Source organism: Capricornis sumatraensis, chromosome 4 (assembly GCF_032405125.1).
Source record: "Capricornis sumatraensis isolate serow.1 chromosome 4, serow.2, whole genome shotgun sequence".
In the NCBI taxonomy this organism is placed as follows: domain Eukaryota; kingdom Metazoa; phylum Chordata; class Mammalia; order Artiodactyla; family Bovidae; genus Capricornis; species Capricornis sumatraensis.
Window position 1 is genome coordinate 101,732,824 of NC_091072.1, and position 23,180 is coordinate 101,756,003.

Genomic DNA, 23,180 nt, shown 5'->3' on the forward strand with positions numbered 1-23,180 from the left:
TGGAAAGGAGATCCAGCAGGGCTGAAGAACGATTGGTGAAAGAAGGGCGAAGGGTTAAGGATGGCAGTGTTAGAACACTTGCAATGACTCTGTATTGAATGCATATCAGTTTTTACACGAGTCTTTTTGAGATTTTCTGAGCTGGGCCTCTGGTGGAAGTCAGGAAGGTGGAGTACGGGAGAGAAGGCAAGCTGTGACCCCATAAAACTTCTGAAGCTTCATTTCAAAGCTTTAGTAAATTCCCAGTCAGCCATTGCTGTCAGCAGGGTTTCTTTTTTTTTTTTTTTTTAAGTGGGACATGCAGCCTAGTGTTGGAGGTGGTCACTTTTTCTGTAGGACATTAACCTAGACCAAAGTGGGGATTTGGAAGAAGATAAAACTGTTGATGAGGAAAAAACTACACGGTGGGGGGGGGAGGGGGGAGGCAGGGCAGACACCTGAGGAGAGGAGAGGAACCTGTAGCCGGCCCCTCCCAAGCTGCGGGGGAAACGAGTTTAGCAGGACTTAGCCCTGAAGGAACAAGAGCTGCCGAAAAACGCGGGGGAGGGAGAACATTTGGGTTCCTTTAAAGAGAAGCGAGACACGGGGCAGAGCAGGGCTGCAAAGGGAGTGACCGTGCGGCTCAGATTATTGGCGTTTTGCCCGGATTTGGATCCCCAGAGCGCTGAGACTTGGCCGAGCTTAATTAGAATACTAATTGGGTCCGCCCAGCAGCCTTCATCTCACCCTCTGACCCTGGGGCGAGCCCGAGGAGGCTCCCGTGTCGAAGGCCAGAGCAAACTTGGGCCGTCGTCACTTCACCGCCCGAGTCCCTGGGGCCGCCCCAGGGGCAGGGCCAGGCCGGGGCTATCCGCCCCGCCCGCCCACCGCGCCTTCTCAGCCGTAGAAGTCGCCGGCAACCCTGTAGCTGCGGGGATAAATGACCGACAGGCAGCGCCTTCGGCCTTGCACGTCTCTCTCGCGCGTCTCTCTCGGGAGGGTTGAGCTGAGCGGCCAAGGGCAATCGGCGCGCGATTTCTACCTCTCCACCTTCTAAGAGAGGGTCAGTTGGGGTCTTGCGTTCGCCCCCAACACTGGTGCGCCCCAGTGCGTTCCCGGAGTTTGCCTGCCCCGCCCCGTATCCCCAAGCGGCTCTGGAACCTGGGTGCAGGCCAGGACATGAATAACCTTCTTTTCCTCATTTACTAGCCTTCCCTCTCCCCCGCCTTCTGGATGCAGGTGGGCCTTGCCCCCTTTTCTCCCGCAGGTCCTAGACAGACGAAGAGTGCCGGTGAGGATAGGGGCTGTGCCTCGGAACTTCTCTCGGCGCCTAGAGAACTGCTATACACTCACTGGTATCAATGGCAGTAAAAGAGGCTACGGCTCTTATTTTAGTCTTCAGCTTCTTTACGCCTCCTTCACTTCTGTCCACCAAATGGTGTACTCTCCCTTTAAGACTAAAATGGTGGCTTGTTACGATCTGGACTCCACTTCCGGTGGGGAGGGGGGCGGGACCCCAGCCCGCTCACGCCGGAAGTGGTTTGCGTTTTCAAGATGGCGACTCCCTATGTAACTGACGAGACCGGCGGTGAGTGCGGGAGTCGCGGAGCCGCTTCTCCCCGGGCTCTCGGGGCAGGGGTTCGGACTTAGAAAGGGGTCTGTGCCCCGCCCATCCCGGGGCCCCTCCTTTGCCCCGCCCTCCGGACCGCCTTCCCCATTCATTCTCTCCTACGGGGTGTCACCTGCGCCCCCTTCTGGTCTCTTGTTTGGGGGGTCTCCGCTTCCGGTCACCCAAGCCCTGGGGTCCTTCAATGCTGGTCCTTGATCCAGGACCCTCACGAGCCCTTAGCTTTTCTCCAGCACTTGGAAATCCCATATCTCTTTGGGGTTCTTCAGCCTTGGGGGCGCCTCCACTCTCAATTCCCTCCAATTCGTGATCCCCCCCTTTTCCCCTCCCCCATCTCTCAGTGTACCTGCTTTCTACCCTACCGGAGCCCCGTTTACATACTATTTATCAAAGCTGTATCTGTTGGAGACCTCCTCATTGCTACATAGTTCTTTTTCCACTCTAACTCATCTTAATTGTTGGTTCATTGAGGTCCAGAGGTGTGAGGAGAAGAGGAATCTAATAGAACTTTCAGCTGGAGTTCTCTCCTTGATAACACCACCCGTCACCCTTCGGTACCTTCTCTGGTGATGGTGATAAGAGTTGAGGTATCTGAGGTGGTAGAAGGTAAACGAGAAGGTGTCTATTGGCCTCTCAAGTCCTCTGACAAGTTTATAGAACCCACTATTTCTTCTAGTCAGAGAAGATTTTCCAAGCTGCTGAAGTGTCTGCTGTGTATGTGAGGCTGATATGTTGAAAACTGGGACTCAAGATTTTCATTTTGGCTATGCCCCATCCTGATTTTCTCATCTTTAGGAAAAATGTGCATATCTATTCAGTGACAGTCGAATAAGATACTATATGTGAAAGCGATTTATAAAATGCTGTGCAAGGCAAGGAGTTACTGTTTTTTGTAGTCCTTATTGTGTATTTGTATTCTATAGAAGTGTGTGTGTGTGTACTTTGGTCCATGCAGTCCGTTTTAAAATATACCTTTTATGCCTCTTGCTTTTCTTGTCTTCCATGTTACTTCTCAACCCACCTCTCATATGGTATCTAATGACAGCCCAAGTCTCTGCTACTTCTCTGCAACATCACCTTTCAAAGTGGTACAACTTCTCTTGCTCTCTACATAGTAGGTACTTCTTCAATTTGCCTCTTTTGATGTGGTTTTTGAAAATATTACTCATTGTCCAGTACATTTCTACTTATTAACTGTTTTCTTTAAACTGATTTAATGAAAATTCAGATATGACATCTCACCTTACCCTCCCAAGAGGTATCTTCTGTTCTCATGTGACCGTGTAGAAGAGAAGGAATCACACTGCTCTTTTGCTTTCCCTTGCTGCTTCCAGATCATCGATCTACCGCTGTCACTGTAATTCTCCTGGAAGATGTTGCCATGCAATTGTAGCATTTTCTCTAAAACTTAAGGGCCAACATCCACTGCCCACAAGGACAAGATGTATCATATCATTTCATTCTGTTTCTCAGGGTCTCCACTCAGCGTCTATGGAATACTTACAGATACATATTTATTATTTATTTGGCTGCATCCACACAGGGGATTTTTGTTGTGTCACGTGGAATCTTCTTTGGGTCACGCAGACTTAGTTGCCCTAGGGCATGTGTGGTCTTAGTTCCCCTACCAGGGACTGAACCTGTGTCCTCTGCATTGCAAGGTGGACTTTTAACCCCTAGACCAACAGGGAAGTCCCTGCAATACTTTTATAATTCCTCAACGTGAGATTATTGATTTTCCTTTGAATTTTCAAGCCAGCTACACATCAGAACCACTGCAATCTGGACCTACTACATATCCTACTACACAGAACACCACCAGTGACAGGGCTCCCCATCACTTATTTTAACTTCCTTAGTCATCTTTTTTACTTCCACACACCCATAGAATCAGCTTTTTGCCCTCTTTAGTTTCTCTGGTCCTTGACCTCTTTTCCATTTCATTTCATTGAGTCTACCAGCACCTTTATGACTACTATTTCTTTTTTTTTAGTTTTTAAAAAATTAATTTTTGATTGAGCTGGGTCTTTGTTGCTGCGCATGGGTTTTCTCTAGTTGTGGGGAGCAGGGGCTTCTCTTTGTGGTAGAGCACAGGCTCTATCGCACAGGCTTCAGCAGTTGGCAGCACTCGGGCTCTGTAGTTGTGGCACATGCACTTCTTTGTTGGACATCATGTGGAATTTTCCTGGACCGGGGATCCAACTGGTGTCCCTCGAATTGGCAGATGGATTTTTATCCACTGTGCCACCAGGGAAATCCCCGTTATGACTACTTTTGATGCTGGCCTGCTGGACCTCTGTGACCAGTCACTATCCTCATTGCTTTCTTCATTCATTTTGATCTGTACTAAGCAAGCACTTCTGTTATCTTGAATCACACCCACCAACTTTTTTCTTGGCTTCTGCTTCTAGGCCATAGCGCATGGCTAGAGAAAAGGCATGGACTGCAGAACATTTGGTATAATACAACAATGTTAACTTCTGTCAAGGTCATGGATTTTCTCCAATTCTTCTATTAAAAAAAATTTTTTTTAATTTATTTGGCTGCTCTGAGTCTTTAGTTGTGGCATGCAGAATCTTTAGTTGCAGCATGCAGACTCTTAGTGGCAGCATGTGGGGTCTAGTTTCCCGACCAGGGATCAAACCTGAGCCTTCTGCCTTAGGAACACAGAGTCTTAGCGACTGGGTCACCAGGGAAGTTGCATCCAGTTCTTCTTTCTCCATATGCTTACATCCTAACATGGCTATTCTCCCTACCTTTCTCAGCTCTGTGACTTTCCCTTCTCCCTGTGGCAACTGACCTCACTTTCTATTTCATTGAGAAGTTAAGGTCTGTTATTTCCGTTTCCTTCCTGTTCATAGCTTGATTTGAATATCAGGTTCACACATACTATTTCCATTTCCTTACTGCTTACTTGTTCCTTAACTTTTTTTTTTCTTTTTTGGCCTCATGGCTTTCGGAATCTTAGTTCTCTGACCAGGGATTGAACCCAAGTCACAGCAGTGAAAGTACTGAATGAATCTCCTAACCACTGGCCTGCCAGGAAATTCCCTGTTCCTTAAGTCTTTACAATGGCTTCTTTCTAGCACCTGCTTCTCTCCTGAGTTGTCAGTTCCCTTTTCTAATTGTTTGGTGAGTAGCTTTTATTCTTGGATATACTGTCACACCTAAAATCCAGTCTGACCAAAATCATTAGCAGTTTTTCCTTCCTTATTTCTGCTAAAGGCACCGTTGTTCTAGCCAACCTAAGATGAACTTATTGCATCATTTCTCTCTTTATTTCTCCCTTTTTAAATTTTAAATAGACTATTTTTTAGAACAGTTTTAGATTTATAGAAAAATTGAGAAAATGATAGAGACAATTCCCATATACCTTAAACTCAGTTTCCCCCTTATTAACATCATACTTTAGTATGAGATTATTATTGCAATTAATAAACCAATATTCCAACCCATGGATCAAACCCAGGTTTCGTGCATTGCAGGCAGATTCTTCATCAGCTGAGCCACCAGGGAAGCCCAAGAATACTGGCATGGGTAGCCTATCCCTTCTCCAGCGGATCTTCCCAACCCAGGAATCAAACTGGGGTCTCCTGCATTGCAGGCAGATTCTTTACCATCTGAGCTACCAGGGAAGTGTTATAAACTAAGGTCCATACATTATTCAGATTTTCTCAGTTTTTACCTTTTTTTTTTTTCCTGTTCCAGGATCCCTTATTAGATTTAGTTCTCATGTCACCTTCAACTCTGAGAGATTCTGAGACTTTCCTTGTTTTTGATGACCTTGACAGTTTTGAGGAGTATTGATCAGGTATTTTTGTAGGATCCCCTCTGTAGGAATTTGATGTTTTTCTCATGATTAGATTGGGATTAAGTAACTCCAGGAGTTGGTGATGGACAGGGAGGCCTGGCGTGCTGCGATTCATGGGGTCGCAGAGTTGGACACGACTGAGCGACTGAACTGAACTGAAGTGCTTTTTAGGGAAGGAACATAGAAGTAAAGTGACATTTTCATTATATTGAAGTTACATAGTATCACATAGATTTTTTTTTACTCTTGATAATTACCATCATCTGCTGGAGGTGGTATTTGTAAGATTTCTCCACTGTGAAGTTACTTTTTTCCCCTTCTTTTTGTTTTGTACGCTTCAGAAGAAAGTCACTATCCACAGTCCACACTTAAAGAGTTATTCTTCTTTAAGAATGTAATATTTATACCCATTGTTTGGAATTCATTTGCACAGATTTTTCTCTTCTCCACGATACATTTATTCAATATTATTGATGGACAGGAAAGCCTGGCATGTTGCAGTCCATGGAGTTGCAAAGAGTCAGACACAACTGAGTGACTGAACTGAACTGAATTTATTTGTATCAATATGGACTTTGGGTAATTTTACTTATTTTACTGTTCAGATTTTCCAGCTTTGAACATTGAGAGCTCTTTTAGTTGGCCCTGTGTCCCTTTGACAGACCCTCATCAGTGTAGGTTTTTGTTGTTTTGGGTTTTTTGTTTTTGTTTTTGTTGTTTTTTAGTGCTTCCTTTTTGACACTAGAAGGTGCTCCAGGCTCATCTTGTATATTTCCTGTCCCAGAACTAAAATCGTCCATTTCTCCAAGGAGCCCTTGTTCTTTTTACTGAAGAATGATGTAGGAAACCAAGATCAGAACACTAGATGTTTTTGTTATTATCAACAAATGTAACTGGGGTGTTATTTTCGCATTGTCTTTCAATCTCACCCCACCCCCCATCAAAGTATCATTTTTCTCCTCCTGCTGCCATTACCGTTATTCCGTCTTCAATATTGGTTAGCTATATGGCTTGGGAATTTTAAGCCTAGGGAATCCAAGACTTAGTTTTCTTATCAATGAAATAGAAATAGTAACTCTTACATTATAGGATTATTGTGAGAATTAATTAAAATTTAAATGAATTAACGTACATGTCTAGCACATAGAAAAGAAACAAAGTGAAGTTGCTCAGTCATGTCTGACTCTTTGTGACCCCATGGACTACCACCTTCTTCTGTCCATGGGATTTTCCAGGCAAGAGTACTCTGGAGTGGATTGCCATTTCTTTCTCCAGGGGATCTTCCTGACCCAGGGATCAAACCCAGGTCTCCCACACTGTAGGCAGATGCTTTACTTACCATATGAGCCACGAGGGAAGTCCTAAGAAAGTACCTAAGTCCTAAGGAAGCACATGGACAGTACCTAAGACATGGTTCTGTGATTGTTACTGTTATGTAAAGATTTGGTTTAGGATAAATTATATGTGCAAAGTATCAAGCAGAGTACTTGAGTCAATCTAACTGCCTGATAAAATTCTAGTTTCCTTTATCCTGCAGATATTGCCATGACCTCCTAAATAGTTGTTCTACCTCTGTCTCTCTGTTCCAGTTTGACACACTGTTACCAGATTACTGCTCAAGTGCAATTTAATTATGTAATGTTTGTTCAGTATAATTTGTCAACTGTTAAATTTGGCATATACCCTTCTGATCTTTATTTTTCTGTGCACTTTAAGAACATTTTTAATCAGACGGTATTTACGTTTTTATATGTTGCCTTTTCATTTAACCTCATGACAAAATATTTTTCCTTGCTATTAAAAACTCTTTGTAAACATCTTTTAAAATACTGGCAGAGTGTTTTATTGTTTGAGCATGCACCCTCTCTTACCTTTTTTCTGTTATTGGACATCCAGATTGTTTCTAGAATTTTTGTTACAAAAAGTCAATGAATGTTTTTGTCTGCATTTAGGATTTCTTCTCAGGATAGATTTCTCAGACTTACTGGATTGGAGGGTACAAACTTTTATTTATTTTTAATTAATTATAAAATTCATATTGATTATAGAAAACTTGGAAAATATTTTCATAACTAGTGTAAAGTATAAGTCACATGCATGTTTGGTAATTCCAGAGCCCAAAGATGACTACAGTTAATGTTTCCTTTTAGTTTTTCTTTCTATGCACATATATAGCATTATCTGTTTAACATAATTTGGATCATGCTGAATGGCTGTGCTTTCCAGGATGTAACTCTCAGAACACTTAGTAGTCCTATGAGATGTGCTATAAAATAAAAGGCTAAAATAAAAATAAGGTTCCTGTGGTCAAATAAATTTAGGAAACACTGTAAACCATATTCCCATCAGAATATTCACATGAATAAGAACATGTGTTTAAGTCTTTGTTGATAAGAACAAAAAAAATTTTTTTCCTGTGTTTAACCCAGAATTTCTCAAACTTAACAAATTTTGGGGGGTAACCCTTGTTAATATCTTACAGAAGTAGTGTTTTTATATAACAATATGTTTTGGAAATGCTGCTAAATGTTAGGACTACCTTATTCTCTTGCTTAGATTGCTTTCTAAAGGATTTTACCATTGACAATATGTGAAAATACAGGTTTTAGCACTTGTTTGACTACATTGGAATTCTCATCTTTAAAAATTCTACTGTTTTGATAGATTAAAATAATTTTTTATTGTTTTAATTTTTATTTCCTTTGATTACTAGTGAGGTTGAACTTTCTGGTATTCTTTTTCACTTATAACACAATACACAATAGTAGTGTAAAAAGCAGCCTTCGAAACCCACAGCCTGGATTCAAATTCTACAGTTTACTGACATTGTAACTTTGGGCAAATTAGTACAGATACTGAATGTTTATATTAATTGGCATGAAGCAAACACTCAATAAAGGGTAGCTGCTATTATCTTTTTGGAATTGGCTATCAAATTAACATACAGCCTATTTGCTCTTACATTAAAGATACTCCTCTCTAGTATGAGCAAAAACCACTTTTCTTTTTTTTTTTTTTTTTTACAAACCACTTTTCAATACAGTATCATCACATACTATTATTGTGAAAGTCGCTCAGTCATGTCCGACTCTTTATGACCCCATGGACTATCCATGGAATTCTCCAGGCCAGAATACTGGAGTGGGTAACCTTTCCCTTCTCCAGGGGATCTTCCCAACCCAGGGATTGAACCCAGGTCTCCCGCATTGCAGGCAGATTCTTTACCAGCTGAGCCACAAGGAAAGCCCATCACATACTATGTCTCTGCTTAAATCCTCCAGTGAAACTGGGCAGTATAGTATAAAGCAAGGGAAATAGCAGTGTGCTGATATGTAAGGAGTTCAGATTGCACATATTAATACATGCTGCCTTTGTGATCTTAATCATATCTTTGATCTCTTGAAGACTTTGTTTCCTCAGCTGTAGATGATGATAATCTACCTATTGTCTAGAATCACCAGGAATATGTAAAATTCCTGGTGTGTTATGGCTACTTATTAATGTTCTTTCCTAATTGTTTTCAACATACTGTGAGTTTTGCAGTGCCATCATTTTTTTTTTTTTAATTGTTTTTGGGACTTCCCTTGTTGTCCAAAGGCTAACAATTCGAGTTCCCAGTGGAGGGGTCCTGTGTTGGATCCCTGGTCAGTGAACTAGATCCTACATGCCACAGCTAAGATCCAGCTCTGTCAGATAAATAAATATTTGAAAAAAATTGTGTTGCTTCTGAAAGGTTCTTTTATTTATTTACTCATGTTTGTTTATTTGGCTGCACTAGCTCTTGCTTGTGGCATTCAAACTCTTAGGTATGGCATGTGGGATCTGTTTCCCTGAGCAGGGATCAAACTTGTGTCCTCTGCATTGAGAGTATAGAGTATTAGCCACTAGACCACCAGAGAAGTCCCTACACTGCCATAGTTTTGCTTCTTGTTATTCTTAGAATGCCCTTTCTTTCTCTGCCTACACAAATATCAGCCACTGATTTACTATTGTTATTATTAACTACTATTACATAGTCTTTGAGGTCAAGTCCCTGAGTTTTTCCTAATTTCGTGTCACTTTCCCCCATCAAATAGGGTGTGGTTATTTATTCTCTTGAAATCTCCTATTAGTATTATCAGTGTCTCTTAAGGATACCTAAAACATTCGTATATATCTATATCTATATATTTTTGGCAGAACCATGCAGCATACGGGATCTTAGTTCCCCAACCAGAGATCAAATCCATGACCCCTGCTTGGGAGAGTGGAGTCTTAACCACCAGACCTCCAGGGAAGTCCCAAGACATTTATATTTTTATCTTATTCTTTGTTTGCCTAACTTGTCCACCCTTCTTACTTAAACTGTAAATTTCTTGAAAGCGGGGGCCGATTTACTGATCTTGATAATTTCCGTTGCATTAGTAGAGGATTTTTCTCATAGGCTTTCAATAAATGTTTACTGCATTTAATTAATTTGTAGTCTGGCTTCTGACCACTTTACTTTTCTGAAGTTGTATTCTTGAACATAATTAGGGATTTCCAAATTGCCAAAATCAATAACCTTTTTCTTCTCAGTTCTCCTTTTCCTTAATCCCTTTGTAGTATTTAATACTGTTAATCACCTGGCCTAACTTCAGACTCTTGGTCTCCATGGAATAGTACTGTCCCAGTCTTTCTTTTCTAGGATTACTTCCTGGTGTTGCTGACACCTTTTCTTTCTTGAGGAAAATAATCAGGACTGTTTTTCTGGGGTCACTCCTCCGAATTGGATCTTCTTTTTTAATATTCTATGTTAGAAACCACACCTGAATCTTATAATTGGTGGCCCCGAGGTCATCCTCAGGCTCAGATCTGTAACCCTGATCTTAACTTTGAAGCAGGCACCAGGGCTTCAACACACCTTTAACAGTCACTTCCATGTCACCCCTTGGAGTTCTTTCAAGCGTTCCTGTGTTTTATCTTCACTGTCTTCCTGCCCCCCTGAAAACTAGGCCCTTTTCAATTTAAGCAAACAGATTGAGGATTATAAAACAAGAGATGTGAGGAAATAACAATTTACAAAGTTCTTACAGTAGCAGGGTCTAACCTCTTTGTTTTTGGTTCTCTCAAAGATGCCTCCTGAGGGCACTATCTTGCAGTTCAGTGGTTAAGACTCTGCGCTTTCACTGGAGGGGGTCTGAGTTTGGTCCCTAATAAGGGAAGTAGATCCACATACCACAATTAAGACCCACAAAGCCAAATTAAATAAATAAAAGTAAATACGTACTTAAAAAAAAAAAAGATTCTACCTAAGAATCTTGATATTCTGCCCATGGTTTTTATTTCTAGGTTTAGGAATCTGTAAATCTCTCCTTCCTTTTTGACTGTACCTTTGGAAGATCCCTTGGAGAAGGGAAAGACTACCCACTCCAGTATTCTAGACTAGAGAATTCCATGGACTGTGTATAGTCCGTGGAGTCTCAAAGAGTCGGACATGACTGAGTGACTTTCACCTCACTTCACTTGGATACCATCAAGGCTAGAGAATGAAACCAAAGAAAACATAAAATAGGTGCTCTTTTGTGATAATGAGCTGTTTGTATCTCCAAGGGTTTCCAGTTAGGATGGCTGTTCAAGAAGTTTCTGTCCCTATATTTTCTCACATTCCATATTTACTAGTCTTAAGCCTTCACCTGTAATCTCTATGCAGTTTACTTAAAACGTCTGTTTCTAGCTGTCTCTCCTTATGTTGTATGTTAGTGTGTTAGTTTCTCAGTCATGCCTGACTCTTTGTGACCCCATGGACAGCAGCCCACCAGGCTCCTCTGTCCATGAGATTCTCCAGGCAAGAATATTGGAGTGGGTTGCCATTTCCTTCTCCAGGGGATCTTCCTGACCCAGGGATAAAACCCGGGTCTCCTGCACTGCAGGCAGATTCTTTACCGACTGAGCTACAAGGGAAGCCCCAGCTGTCTCTCCTTAATTCCATGTAAAAACACTGCCTTCCTAGAGTTGAATTAGTCATTTTCACAAAATTGTCTTATCCTTTGGATTTTCTGTATATCAGTAGTTTATGTTCTCCTCCAAATTGTCCACATTCAAGAGTGATATTGCAGTTAGTGCTCTTACCTTTCTTTTTCGTTAGAATGAATGCTACAAGAAGGCAAGACCCTTGCTTGCTTTATTTATTCATTGTTGTATCACTAGTTCCTGTTACAGTGCCTGCCACAACAGCAGGTATTCAATAAACATTTAAAATCCATGTGTGAAGAATGTTATTACTGTGTGCTCGTGTACCCACAGATATGTTGTGAAAAATACGAGAAAACGTGAAAAGCACCAGATTAAATCCACTGTAGCGCAATGATTTCCTCTCATTCAAATATTGGCAGTCTTGGCAGATCCCGTCTTACTCTTAATAATAAATTTCTCTTTCATTTTCTTTTCAACATCCATACCGACCATTTAAATCAAGTCTTCTCACATTGAAATTATTGTTGGTTTTTTTTTTCCCTCTGCCTTTAGTTTATGTTACACATTTTCAGGTTAATCTTCTTAAAGCACTGCTTTGAGCAGATCATCTCCACTCCCTTAATGGCCTTCATTGTTCTCTCACATTAGGAAGCTTGAGTTCAAGCTCAAGAAGAGGTAGATATCTTTCACATTCTGACTTACTTCTAGTCTCTTTTCCCATTACATGTGTTTTTTGCCCAAAATATGCTGGATTCTTACTGTTCCCTAATATGATATTTAGATTTATTTATTCATTAATTTGAATTGATTACAGTCTTCCATGGTTCAGGCCCTGTGCTTCGAAGATCAAAGGCAAAGTTTCTGCTCTCAAGCAAGCAAACAATCATGTTAAACATTAGATCCTGATAAAAGGCCAAAACAGGTGATGTGGGTGCACAAAGGGCAACTTCTAAATGGGTTTGGGGTGGAAAGGTCAGGAAAGACTTCACTGAGGAGTTTATACTTGAACTTGACCTTTAAAGGTCAGTTCAGTCGCTCAGTCATTTCCAACTGTTTGCAACCCTATGAACTGCAGCACGACAGGCCTCCCTGTCCATCACCAACTCCCAGAGTCCACCCAGACCCATATCCATTGAGTCAGTGAGGCCATCCAACCATCTCATCCTCTGTCATCCCCTTTTCCTCCTGCCCTCAGTCTTTCCCAGCATCAGGGTCTTTTCAAATGAGTCAGCTCTTCCCATCAGGTGGCCAAAGTATTGGAGTTTCAGCTTCAACATCAGTCCTTCCAATGAACACCCAGGACTGATCTGCTTTAGGATGGACTGGTTGAATCTCCTTGCAGTCCAAGGAACTCTCAAGAGTCTTCTCCAACACCACAGTTCAAAAGCATCAATTCTTTGGCACTCAGCTTTCTTTATAGTCCAACTCTCACATCCATACACAACCACTGGAAGAACCATAGCCTTGACTAGATGGATCTTTGTTGACAAAGTAATGTCTCTGCTTTTTGATATGCTGTCTAAGTTGGTCATAACTTTCCTTCCAAGGAGTAAGTGTCTCCTAATTTCATGGCTGCAGTCACCATCTGCAGTGATTTTGGAGCCCATAAAAATTAAAGACCAGCAGTCATTAAGAATAAAGATAAGTCTATTCCACGCCAAAGGAAGAGCATAGAGATTACAGACACAGTCAGGTGAGATTTGTGACTATTTCAGTAGCCAGAGCAGCATAGAGGCTGGAGACTAGCAGGACCAGGGTCAAGAAGGCTTTTGTGTGTGGTTTTATGTCCATCCAAATACGCTGAGGGAAACAGGAATTCAGGAAGAAATTTAGGCAGGTGAATGACTAGAGTAATTTGTCCCTTTATTTATGTTGCCTGGAGAATCCCAGGGATGGGGGAGCCTGGTGGGCTGCCGTCTCTGGGGTTGCATAGAGTTGGACGTGACTGAAGCAACTTAGCAGCATAAGCCTGAGATACTTCCCTCTCTTCTCTTTCCTCATAACCACACCCCTACCCCTACCTGTCTAAATCTTGCTTGTCTTCCCAAGATCACAAAGTTGCTTTATCCTACATAAAATCTTTATAAGTCACCTGGTCAAAAATAATCTCACCCTCCTTTGTGTACTCATTCTCTAAGCTGTTTAGATCTGAAACCCAAAATGAGATTTTTAAAACCCCACAATATAACAACATTAATGGGAATTTTTGAAAGGAAAAGTTATTCATAATCCAGTCACCAAACAGCTTTGCATATAGCACATTCTTTTTGTAATTTATGACTCTAACATTTAATATTAGAAATCATAGTATATATATGTTTTACATTCCATTGCATCATATTAATGATTAAAATGATCATTTTTTACTGGCTGTATTGTAAGCCATTCCTATATAACTAGATGTGGTTTGTTTTTAATTTTTAGCTGTTTATAAATACTGCCATGGCTTCACGATTACTGTCTCTTTTTTCATTGTTTTTTCCAGTTGGAACCATTTCCTCATGCTAAATTTTCAAGATTGATTTTACTGAAACAAAGTGTGTTGTCTTTGACTTTAAAACTCTTAACCCCTCTCCTAGTCAGTGAATTACCAAGTGCTGTTGTTTCTTTGATAATGTATCTGGCATCATTCTCTTCCTTTCCTTTTTCAGCCAGTTCTGTCTCATGCCAGGATTATTGCAGTCTTTTTTTCCTAACTGATTTCCCCAGTTTCCAATGTTTTCCCTTAACAATTCATCTTTTCATCATGCCAGATTAATTGCCCTAAAACTCTGCATTGGATAAAAGATTCATTCATTTGACAGCTATTTAGTGAATGCATGCCATGTGCCAGATATTAAACTCCTTAACTGGCATTTCGAAGTCTGAACATTCTCTCACTTACTTTACATCAGCCCTGATTCAGCCAGGCTGGTCTAGTCACCATCTCCTGCCCAGGCCGTGTACACTGCCATGTCGGAAACTTTGTTTTAGAATAGGATTCTGTTTAGAATCTGTTCTCCTTCCGTTTTCATTTGCTTTAGTTTGATTCTTTCTCCAAAGCCCTAATCTCAGTCCTCTCTCAGTAGAGCCTCTGTTTTCTCTTTATTGAGTTTTTATTTTTGTCTCTAAGCTGTTGCAGCTAAGCGATGTTCTGTGTCCCTCTTTCATTCACCGATAAATTCCGAATTCCTTGACCTTGTTTTTAAGACTTTCTAAGACATGGCCCTATTTGTCGTTTTTGACGTGGCTTTGCATTATTCCCCAACAGGAGCTGTCTGGTTCTCCTGTGCACCTCTGTTGTCTGCTCCTTGCATACTCCAGGCCGTCCCCGCAATCCAGCCTTTCTTGGCTCATGTTTGTCCTTTCTCCCATCCCCCATACCTGTCAAATCTTACCCTTTTTTCATTTATATTTTTTGGTTTTAGTTTATTAATGATATTTGCATTATGAACACAGATAACACTGTGTAATCCATGTGGGAGGCTCTAGACTTGACTTTTTAGTTTTTTAATCTTTTTTATTTTCTTGCCTCCCCTTTTTAAAACAGAAGTTATAGTAAAACAAACAAACAAACAAACACACGTAACATAAGATATAAATATATGTTTGTGAAACTTACGTTATTAAAGGTTAGTGGTTTCTACCACGTCTTCTTCCAGGTTGCCCCTCTTAAGGTAACCAGCATTAAGGTCTTGATAATCTTGGTATGTGTCCTTCCACACCTTTCCCTTTGTCCCTGTACACAAACCATAAGGGCCTCTAAGTGCCTGTCCTTGCCCCAACAAGAATGGGAGCCTCCTCTACACCTGCACTTCTCCAAATGTTGTCCAGGAGCCTTGGGGATTCCCTAAGCCCCTTTCCAGAGGTCTACAAGCACAGCTATTTTGATAATATAGTAAGATGCTATTTGCCTCTTTTACTGGGTTGAAGTGTTTGCACTGAGGGTACAAAAGGAATGGTGAGTAAAACTGTGACCCTTTACCACTAATCAAGGTGGCGGGACCAACATTGTACTAGTTACTGTGTTCTTCACTGCTACATGCTTACAATAAATAATGCCAGTTTCACTTAAGAATGTCCTTGATGATGGAATAAAAATTATTAATTGTAGACTTGCCTGGCAGTGGAGTGGTAAAACTCCACACTTCCACTGTAGTGGGCACAGGTTTGATCGCTGGTCAGAAAACTAAGACCCACATGCCCAGAGGCATGGCCAAAAATTTTTTTTATTTCAAAAGTTTAAAAATTATTAATTTGATTAAACCCTGGCTGGCCCTTAAATACACCTTTTTATGATTTTTCCAGCATTATTGAGGTATGACATAAAACATTATGTACAATGTTATAGATGTACAATGTAGTGATTTGATTTGATACACTACATATGTTGTGAAAGGTTTACCACAATAAGGTTAGTTAACAGTTGGACATGCCTGAGTGACTGAACTGAACATACCCTTCACCCCACATAATTACCATTTCATTGATTTATGATAAGAACATGAAAACTCTTCACAGCAACTTTCAAGTATATAATTCAGCTTTGCTGCCTATAGCCACCATGCTGTGCCTGATATTCCCAGAACTTACTCATAACTGAAAATTACGTCTTTTTAGTGTTCTCTGTGAATTAAATGGGAGGGAAGCATGAGACACTGCTGCCCCCTGAAGTGACGTGGCATCTCAAGGAATAGCACTGGCACAGTTGTCCAGCTTGCAAGCTGAACAAGCTTCCTCTTCATGGAACTCTATTTTTACTTGGAAGAAAGACTGACAAACTATAATTCAGACCTGAGTATCTGATAGGCATTTTCCTGTAAATGAAAGAAGTGAGCCTGTCATTTCATGGAAATCAACTGACAGTGCTTATTGCCAGTGATAAAATTCAAGCCTTCAAGTGGAAATTAGAATTTTGGAAAACTTGTATCTGCCACTGTGAGCACAAGAGCTTCACAGTAAAGAGTTTTCTGATAACATTAATGGCTATGATTTAAAAACAAATTTCATCATGAAATGTATAATATTACAAAATAAGAGTGTATGGGAGATTCTGAAAAAAGTTTGAGGATCTCTACATATTATCCTGCAGCTTGCATTTTCACTTAGTATATCATGGATACCATTCAAGGTCAGTTCATTTGTATCTAACTTTTTTTTTAATAACATGGTGTTATATCCTGCGGATGACCTTCAGCTATTTGGTCACTCATCTGTTGATGGCTATTTAAGTTGTTTTCAGCTTTTTGCTAATTTAAATAATGTAGCAACATTATTATAATGTGAGCATCCTTTGCATATAGCCTTGTATGCTGGCCCTTTTATTTCTACAGTATGGATTCCTGAAAGTTGACCAATGTTTTTAACCATCCACCTTAGTAAAACTTCTTTTCTATAACATCTCTGGTTATTTCTCCCTCTTATGATTCTTGTTTTTGTCCTTTCTGGCTTCTTATTCATGTACTGTCTTTTGATGTCCTCATGTTGCTTGTGTTTTTTAAAACTTCCTCTGTGTCTGCCGCATCTTGCCAACTAGATTATAAAGACAGAAACTCCCTGAGGGCAGGAATGGAGTATTATACAGTGTATAGGCACTCAGTAAATAGAGAGTAAAGGTTGATATGAGAAAAGAATGCCTTATTGGGTGCATTTAGTAGAAGGGACTGGGGGAAACTGTGCACTCATGCATTCTTTCATCTTGGGAGCTATTTGAAAATTAGAGTAACTCTCCAACCTAATTCTCCCATTTCAGGCAAGTACATCGCCTCAACACAGCGACCTGACGGGACCTGGCGAAAGCAGCGGAGGGTGAAAGAAGGCTATGTGCCCCAGGAGGAGGTCCCAGTGTGAGTGGTTAGGCATGAGGTGGGGGTATTTAATGGGCCCCATACAGCAACAAAGAGCATGTGAATTTCCTGGTCCCAAGATCCTAAGAAATGGAAGGAGGGGGCTGGGATTCAGGGGTGAGTGAAGGATGAGTAACCAAATGACTGACTAGTCCAGTTTCTAGGGCCTCTGATCAGCAGAATCTGTAAAAGCATTCAGAGATCCAGAGCTTTAGCACCTACGTGTGTGTTAGTCACTCGGTCTGACTCTTTTCGACCCCATGGATTGTAGCCTACCAGGCTCCTCTGTCCATAGGATTTCCCAGGCAAGAATACTGGGGTGGATTGTCATTCCCTTCTCCAGGGGATCATCCTGACCCAGGGATCGTACCTGAGTCTCCTGCATTGCAGGCCTTACCATCTGAGCCACCAAAACTTAGGGACCCTCCAATCTGCAGAGCTGAGGAAAGCTGGGGAGGGCTTGGAGGGAGAGGAAGGCAGCAGGAAAATGAAAAGGCTGATGTAAATTATGAGGTTGGGAAAAGGACTCGAAAAGTCAGTGATTCTTTGACACTGTTCCCCACAGGTATGAGAACAAGTATGTGAAGTTTTTCAAGAGTAAACCAGAATTGCCCCCCGGCCTGAGCCCAGAGGCCACTGCCCCCATCTCCGCATCCAGGCCTGAAGGCGGTGAGCCGGCGCTCTCCAAGACCGCCAAACGCAACCTGAAGCGGAAGGAGAAGAGGCGGCAGCAGCAAGAGAAAGGGGAAGCGGAGGCCTTGAGCCGGACTCTTGAGAAGGTGTCCCTGGGAGAGACAGCTCAGGTCCCCAGTGCCCCACAGGCCTCCCGGGCAGTGCCTACGGCCGCCTCAGACCAATCCGACTCAGCTACCACCACTGAGAAGGCCAAGAAGATAAAGAACCTAAAGAAGAAGCTTCGGCAGGTGGAAGAGCTGCAGCAGCGGATCCAGGCTGGAGAAATCAGCCAGCCCAGCAAAGAGCAGCTGGAGAAGCTAGCGAGGAGGAGGGCATTGGAGGAGGAGCTTGAGGACTTGGAGCTGGGCCTGTGAGGCCTTCGGGGATTAGGGGATGGACTGCAGAACAAACCGTGGGGCTCTCTGGGGTCCTGGGGAACGTGGGCAGCAGCAGTCGGGAGGGGTATCCCCGGACTGGCTCACTTCCACTTCTCATGGCCCGACTCCGTCCTCCAGAGCCTAGCCTCTCCCTCATTCCTTCCCTTTTTCCCCTAACTCCTGTTTTTTTGGACTTCTCTCTCTCCCTCCTATCCCCAGTGTTCAAGATCTCAGTGACTATCCCAGGTACCTTTGCTGCTGATTTGGGTGTCTTGTTTAAAAGAAAATTGGGTGGGTGGGAGTCTCTTGGAGAACTGAGGTTGAGGAGTGGGGGAGTACACCCAAGTCTTGGAGTCTTGGTTCCTATTCACAGTGTTTATGGGTTATCTCCCCTTCCACCCCTCACCTCTTTTTTTTTTTTCCTTTTTTTAAAAAGAACAGAATAAACTCAAGTAGATAACATCTCTTGCTTTGTCTCTTTTCTTTTCAGCTTCTAGTAGTTGTTTTATCTTCTTCATTTGGGCACAGGAAGATAAGTGTTCAGAGTAGTGTTCTTTTTGCTTTTAAAAAATTACATGTATCACCAAATTAGCAACACTGATTTCTGTCCATGTTTGCTCAGACGTCAGTGAACAGAAATTGGTGTTATAATAAAATGTAACTCAGAACAAATTTAATTTGATATTAATTTGCATGTATTATCATTATTGTGCTGCCTAGCAATGGAGCCCTAGTATCTCCCTTACTGTTTATTTCTGAAAGTCATCAGTCAAGGATTGAGCTTGGGCCGCTGCAGTGAAAGCACCAAATCCTAACCACTGGAACACCAGGGAAGTCCCAGGACAGCTCTTTTGAAGTTTTACCTTATCAGATGCCACCCCAAGATGGCATTGTGGGGCAAACAAGAAGAGGAATTTACAGCCGAAATTAAGCTGTCACTTAATTTTCACGTATCCTCTGATTTCCACACAGTCACTTAGCACAATCTTTCTAACCAACTACCAGAATAGAAGGGAAGTCAGCCTTAATGAACTATCTGAAGAGTTCAAAAGTTTGTAGCTGAACTGTTAAGGTCCCACTCAATCTGGCCTTATTTCTTGCCGTTCCTTAACTCTGGTCAAATGGCTTCAATTCTGTTGAACTACTTTCAGTTCATTGAATGAGCCGTATTCTCTCTGAGCCTTAGTCCTTTGTCCCTGATGGTTCCTCTGCCAAGAATACTCTTGCTGATCCCGTCACCTTAATCAATTCTTTCTTAACCTTTGGATCTCTGCCTAAATGTTATCTTCCCTGGGAAGACTTCTGTTACCCTCAAATATTAATTTAGGGGTCTTTTTTTTTTTTTTTTTTTGCATCCGGGATCTTAGTTCCCTGACCAGGAACCAAGTCCCTGACCAGGAACCAAGTCCATACCCCATGCAGTGGAAACCCAGAGTCTTAATCACTGGACCACCAGGGAAGTCCTCTAGGTGTCTTAATTTCCTTCCTTAACACTCCACCCTTAATGTTCATAATGCCATTTATTACATTATGCTGTCACACTTATTTTCTTGTTAGCCATTCTCCTCCTTATTAGAGCATGCACTCCTGGAGCATTAGGCTTGTATTTATTATCGTTGCATCCCAATGCCTAATATAGTAAATTCTCAAATATTTGGCTGAATGAATGAAGCCATAAGCTTTATGGAAAAACAGAAGATGAGGGAAAATTTGTGCCTTGCACACCTGAGAGGTTAATGAAAACTTGATTGGCCACCTCAGTATGAGACCAAAAGCCCAAGTTCCCTTGTATAAGGCCCCTACAGTTATAAAGATTTAAAATAAGATTTAATTAACTTGTAAGTAGGTGTTTGATGATTTGTAAGTTCATAGGTTATAGAGGAATCTATATTTTAAGATTTTTTTTTTTTTGCCATGCCCCCGTGGCTTGTGAAATCTCGGTTGCCTGACCAGGGATTGAACCCAGGCCATGACAGTGGAAGCCTGGAATCCTAACCACTAGACAACCAGGAAAGTCCCTATACTTTCAAAATTATTATGGAGAGACTATTTGCTTTGCAACAGGATTTCTCACAATAAACCTTTAAATATCCTGGATCTTAGGTTTGATTAAAGTTTATTTTGATTATTTGTTGGATCTTAATCATTGGGCTAGTTTGGAGAGAGGCAGTTATGAGCACAGTGTATTAAGTTTGGTGCAAACTAATTGTGGTTTTTGCATTGTTGAACTTTACTGTTTGATATTAGAATACATTCTTAAATAAATGTGTTTATATTATAATCATGTTAATGTGTTACATTTTTTGCTAATGACTTATTACTTGTTTATTTTATATATATTTTAGACTATAGAAATGATATTAGACAAAAAGCAAATTTGAGCAATTTTCTAGTTCAAAATGGGTTATGAAGCAGCAAGATAACTTGCAACATCAACAACACATTTGGCCCAGGAACTGCTAACAAATGTATGGTGCAGTGGTGGTTCAGGAAGTTTTGCAAAGGAGATGAGAGCCTCAAAGATGAGGAGTGCAGTGGCTGGCCATCAGAAGTTGACAACAACCAAATGAAAGGATCATCGAAGGTGATCTTCTTACAACTACATGAGAAGTTGCCAAAGAATGCAATATGGATCATTCTAAGGTCATTTGGCATTTGAAGCAAGTTGGAAAGGTGAAAAAGCTCGATAAGTGGGTGCCTCATGAGCTGACCACAACTCTAAAAAGAAAATTCATTTTGAAGTGTTGTCTTCTCTTATTCTACATAACAGCAGCTAACCATTTCTCGATTGGATTATGACATGCAGCAAAAAGTGGATTTTAGGGGACAGCTAGCTCAGTGGTTGGATTTAGAAGAAGCTCCAAAGCACTTCCCAAAGCTCAACTTGCACCAGAAAAAGGTCATGGTCACTGTTAGGTGGTCTGCTGCTGGTCTGATCCACTAGAGCTTTCTGAATCCTCATGAAACCATTATACCTGAGAAGCATGCTTAGCAATTTGATGAGATGTACTGATAACCACAGAGCCTACAGCTGGCACTGGTCAACAGAAAAGGCCAAATTCTTCTCCAAAACAATGCCCGACTGCATGTTACACAACCAGTGCTTCAAAATTTGAACACATTGGGCTACCAAGTTTCACCTCATCCATTGTATTCATCTGACCTCTCACCAACCAATTACCATTTCTTCATGCATCTCCATAATTTTTTAGAGTGAAAATACTTCCACAACCAGTAGCATGCAGAAAATGCTTTTCAAGAGTTCATCGAATCTCGAAGCATGGATTTTTACACTATAGGAATAAAAAACTTATTTTTCATTGACAAAAATGTGTTGATTGTAATGATTCCTATTCTGATTAATAAAGATGTGTCTGAGCCTAGTTATAATTATTTAAAACTCATGGTCTGAAACTGCAACTACTTTTGCACCAGTCATGTAAATCACTAAGTGCTAGTCAAATCTAATGTGCAGTGATAGAGGTATCAGTAATGAGCTGAGGAAGAGCTAAGAAAGAAGCTATTCTGACTGTGGAGGATGGGGAGGCTAAATGGTGGAGTTAGATCTTAAAGAAGATCATGACTAGCTTCTCAAGAAAGGTAGGGGAGAGCAAGTAAGTACAAACGCTTGGCAGCAGGAAAAATACGTGGTAAATTTGCTTTCAATTTTGTGATTTCAATAATTACCTCTGTGTTAATGGCAACCCACTCAAGTACTCTTGTCTGGAAAATCCCATGGACGGAGGATCCTGGTAGGCTACAGTCCATGGGGCCCGCAAAGAGTCAGACACGACTGAGCGACTTCACTCACTCGCTAATAATTCCTAACCTTTCTCTAACCAGACCATCTGTAAGATAAGCCTATCCAGTATCTCCAAACACTGAAAGCAGCCTGAGGCTATTGATTTTCACAACAGTCATATAATTTTTATCCCTAACTAGGTGAGTGTCTTAGTCACTACTTGTCTGAGCAACTGCAAAAGCACACTAACTAGTCTCCAACTTAGATCTCTCTCCACTACCCACTTCCCCAATAGGTCCCACACACTTTGTTCTTCAAAAAGATTTACTTCCCCTAAGTCCAACATTGATGGTATCATTTCATCAGACAACAATCTTTGGTCATTTCCCTTTCATCTACCCAATGGAGACCTAGCTCCTTCATCAAATAATCAAGACAGTTGCTTTGGTCTGAATGTTCATGTCACCCCAAATTCATGTTGAAATCCTAACCCCCAAAGGGTATTAGGAGGTGAGACCTTTGGGAGATGATTAGGTTATGAGGGTGGAGTTCTCATGAATGGAACTAGTTCAGTTCAGTTCAGTCACTCAGTTGTGTCCAGCTCTTTGCAATCCCATGGACTGCAGCACACCAGGCCTCCCTATCCATCACCAACTCCTGGAGTTTACTCAAACCCATGTCCATTGAGTTGGTGATCCCATCCAACCATCTCATCCTCTGTCATCCCCTTCTCCCCTCGCCTTCAATCTTTCCCAGCATCAGGGTCTTTTCAAATGAGTCAGCTCTTCCCATCAGGTGGCCAAAGTATTGGAGTTTCGGCTTCAACATCAGTCCTTCCAAAGAACATTCATGACTGATTTCCTTTAGGATGGACTGGTTGGATCTCCTTGCATTCCAAGGGACTCTCAAGAGTCTTCTCCAACACCACAGTTCAAAAGCATCAATTCTTCGGTGCTCAGCTTTCTTCACAGTCCAATTCTCATATCCATACATGACTACTGGAAAAACTATAGCCTTGACTAGACGGACTTTTGTTGGCAAAGTAATGTCTCTGCTTTTGAACATGCTGTCTATGTTGGTCATAACTTTTCTTCCAAGGAGCAAGCATCTTTTAATATCATGGCTGCAGTCACCATCTACACTGATTTTGGAGACCCCTAAATAAAGTCTGTCACTGTTTCCACTGTTTCTCCATCTATTTGCCATGAAG

At 41.4% G+C, this 23,180-nt stretch overlaps 1 protein-coding gene across 1 annotated transcript; it reads left to right on the plus strand.

The window, feature by feature from the left end:
• The first annotated feature begins 1,532 nt into the window (after positions 1-1,532).
• PYM1 (PYM homolog 1, exon junction complex associated factor) lies at positions 1,533-18,384 on the plus strand. The gene is made up of 3 exons (XM_068971864.1): positions 1,533-1,567; positions 17,083-17,176; positions 17,742-18,384. The coding sequence occupies exons 1-3, from the start codon at positions 1,534-1,536 to the stop codon at positions 18,223-18,225; spliced, it is 612 nt and encodes a 203-aa protein (XP_068827965.1). The 5' UTR covers position 1,533; the 3' UTR covers positions 18,226-18,384.
• The last annotated feature ends 4,796 nt before the right edge of the window (positions 18,385-23,180 follow it).

Excerpts from the sequence above, each read along its gene's own strand:
- PYM1 (XM_068971864.1), top strand. The coding sequence starts at position 1,534 with ATGGCGACTCCCTATGTAACTGACGAGACCGGCG. Across the intron at positions 1,568-17,082 it reads TGTAACTGACGAGACCGGCG|GCAAGTACATCGCCTCAACA; the intron begins GTGAGTGCGGGA and ends CTCCCATTTCAG. Across the intron at positions 17,177-17,741 it reads CCCCAGGAGGAGGTCCCAGT|GTATGAGAACAAGTATGTGA; the intron begins GTGAGTGGTTAG and ends TGTTCCCCACAG.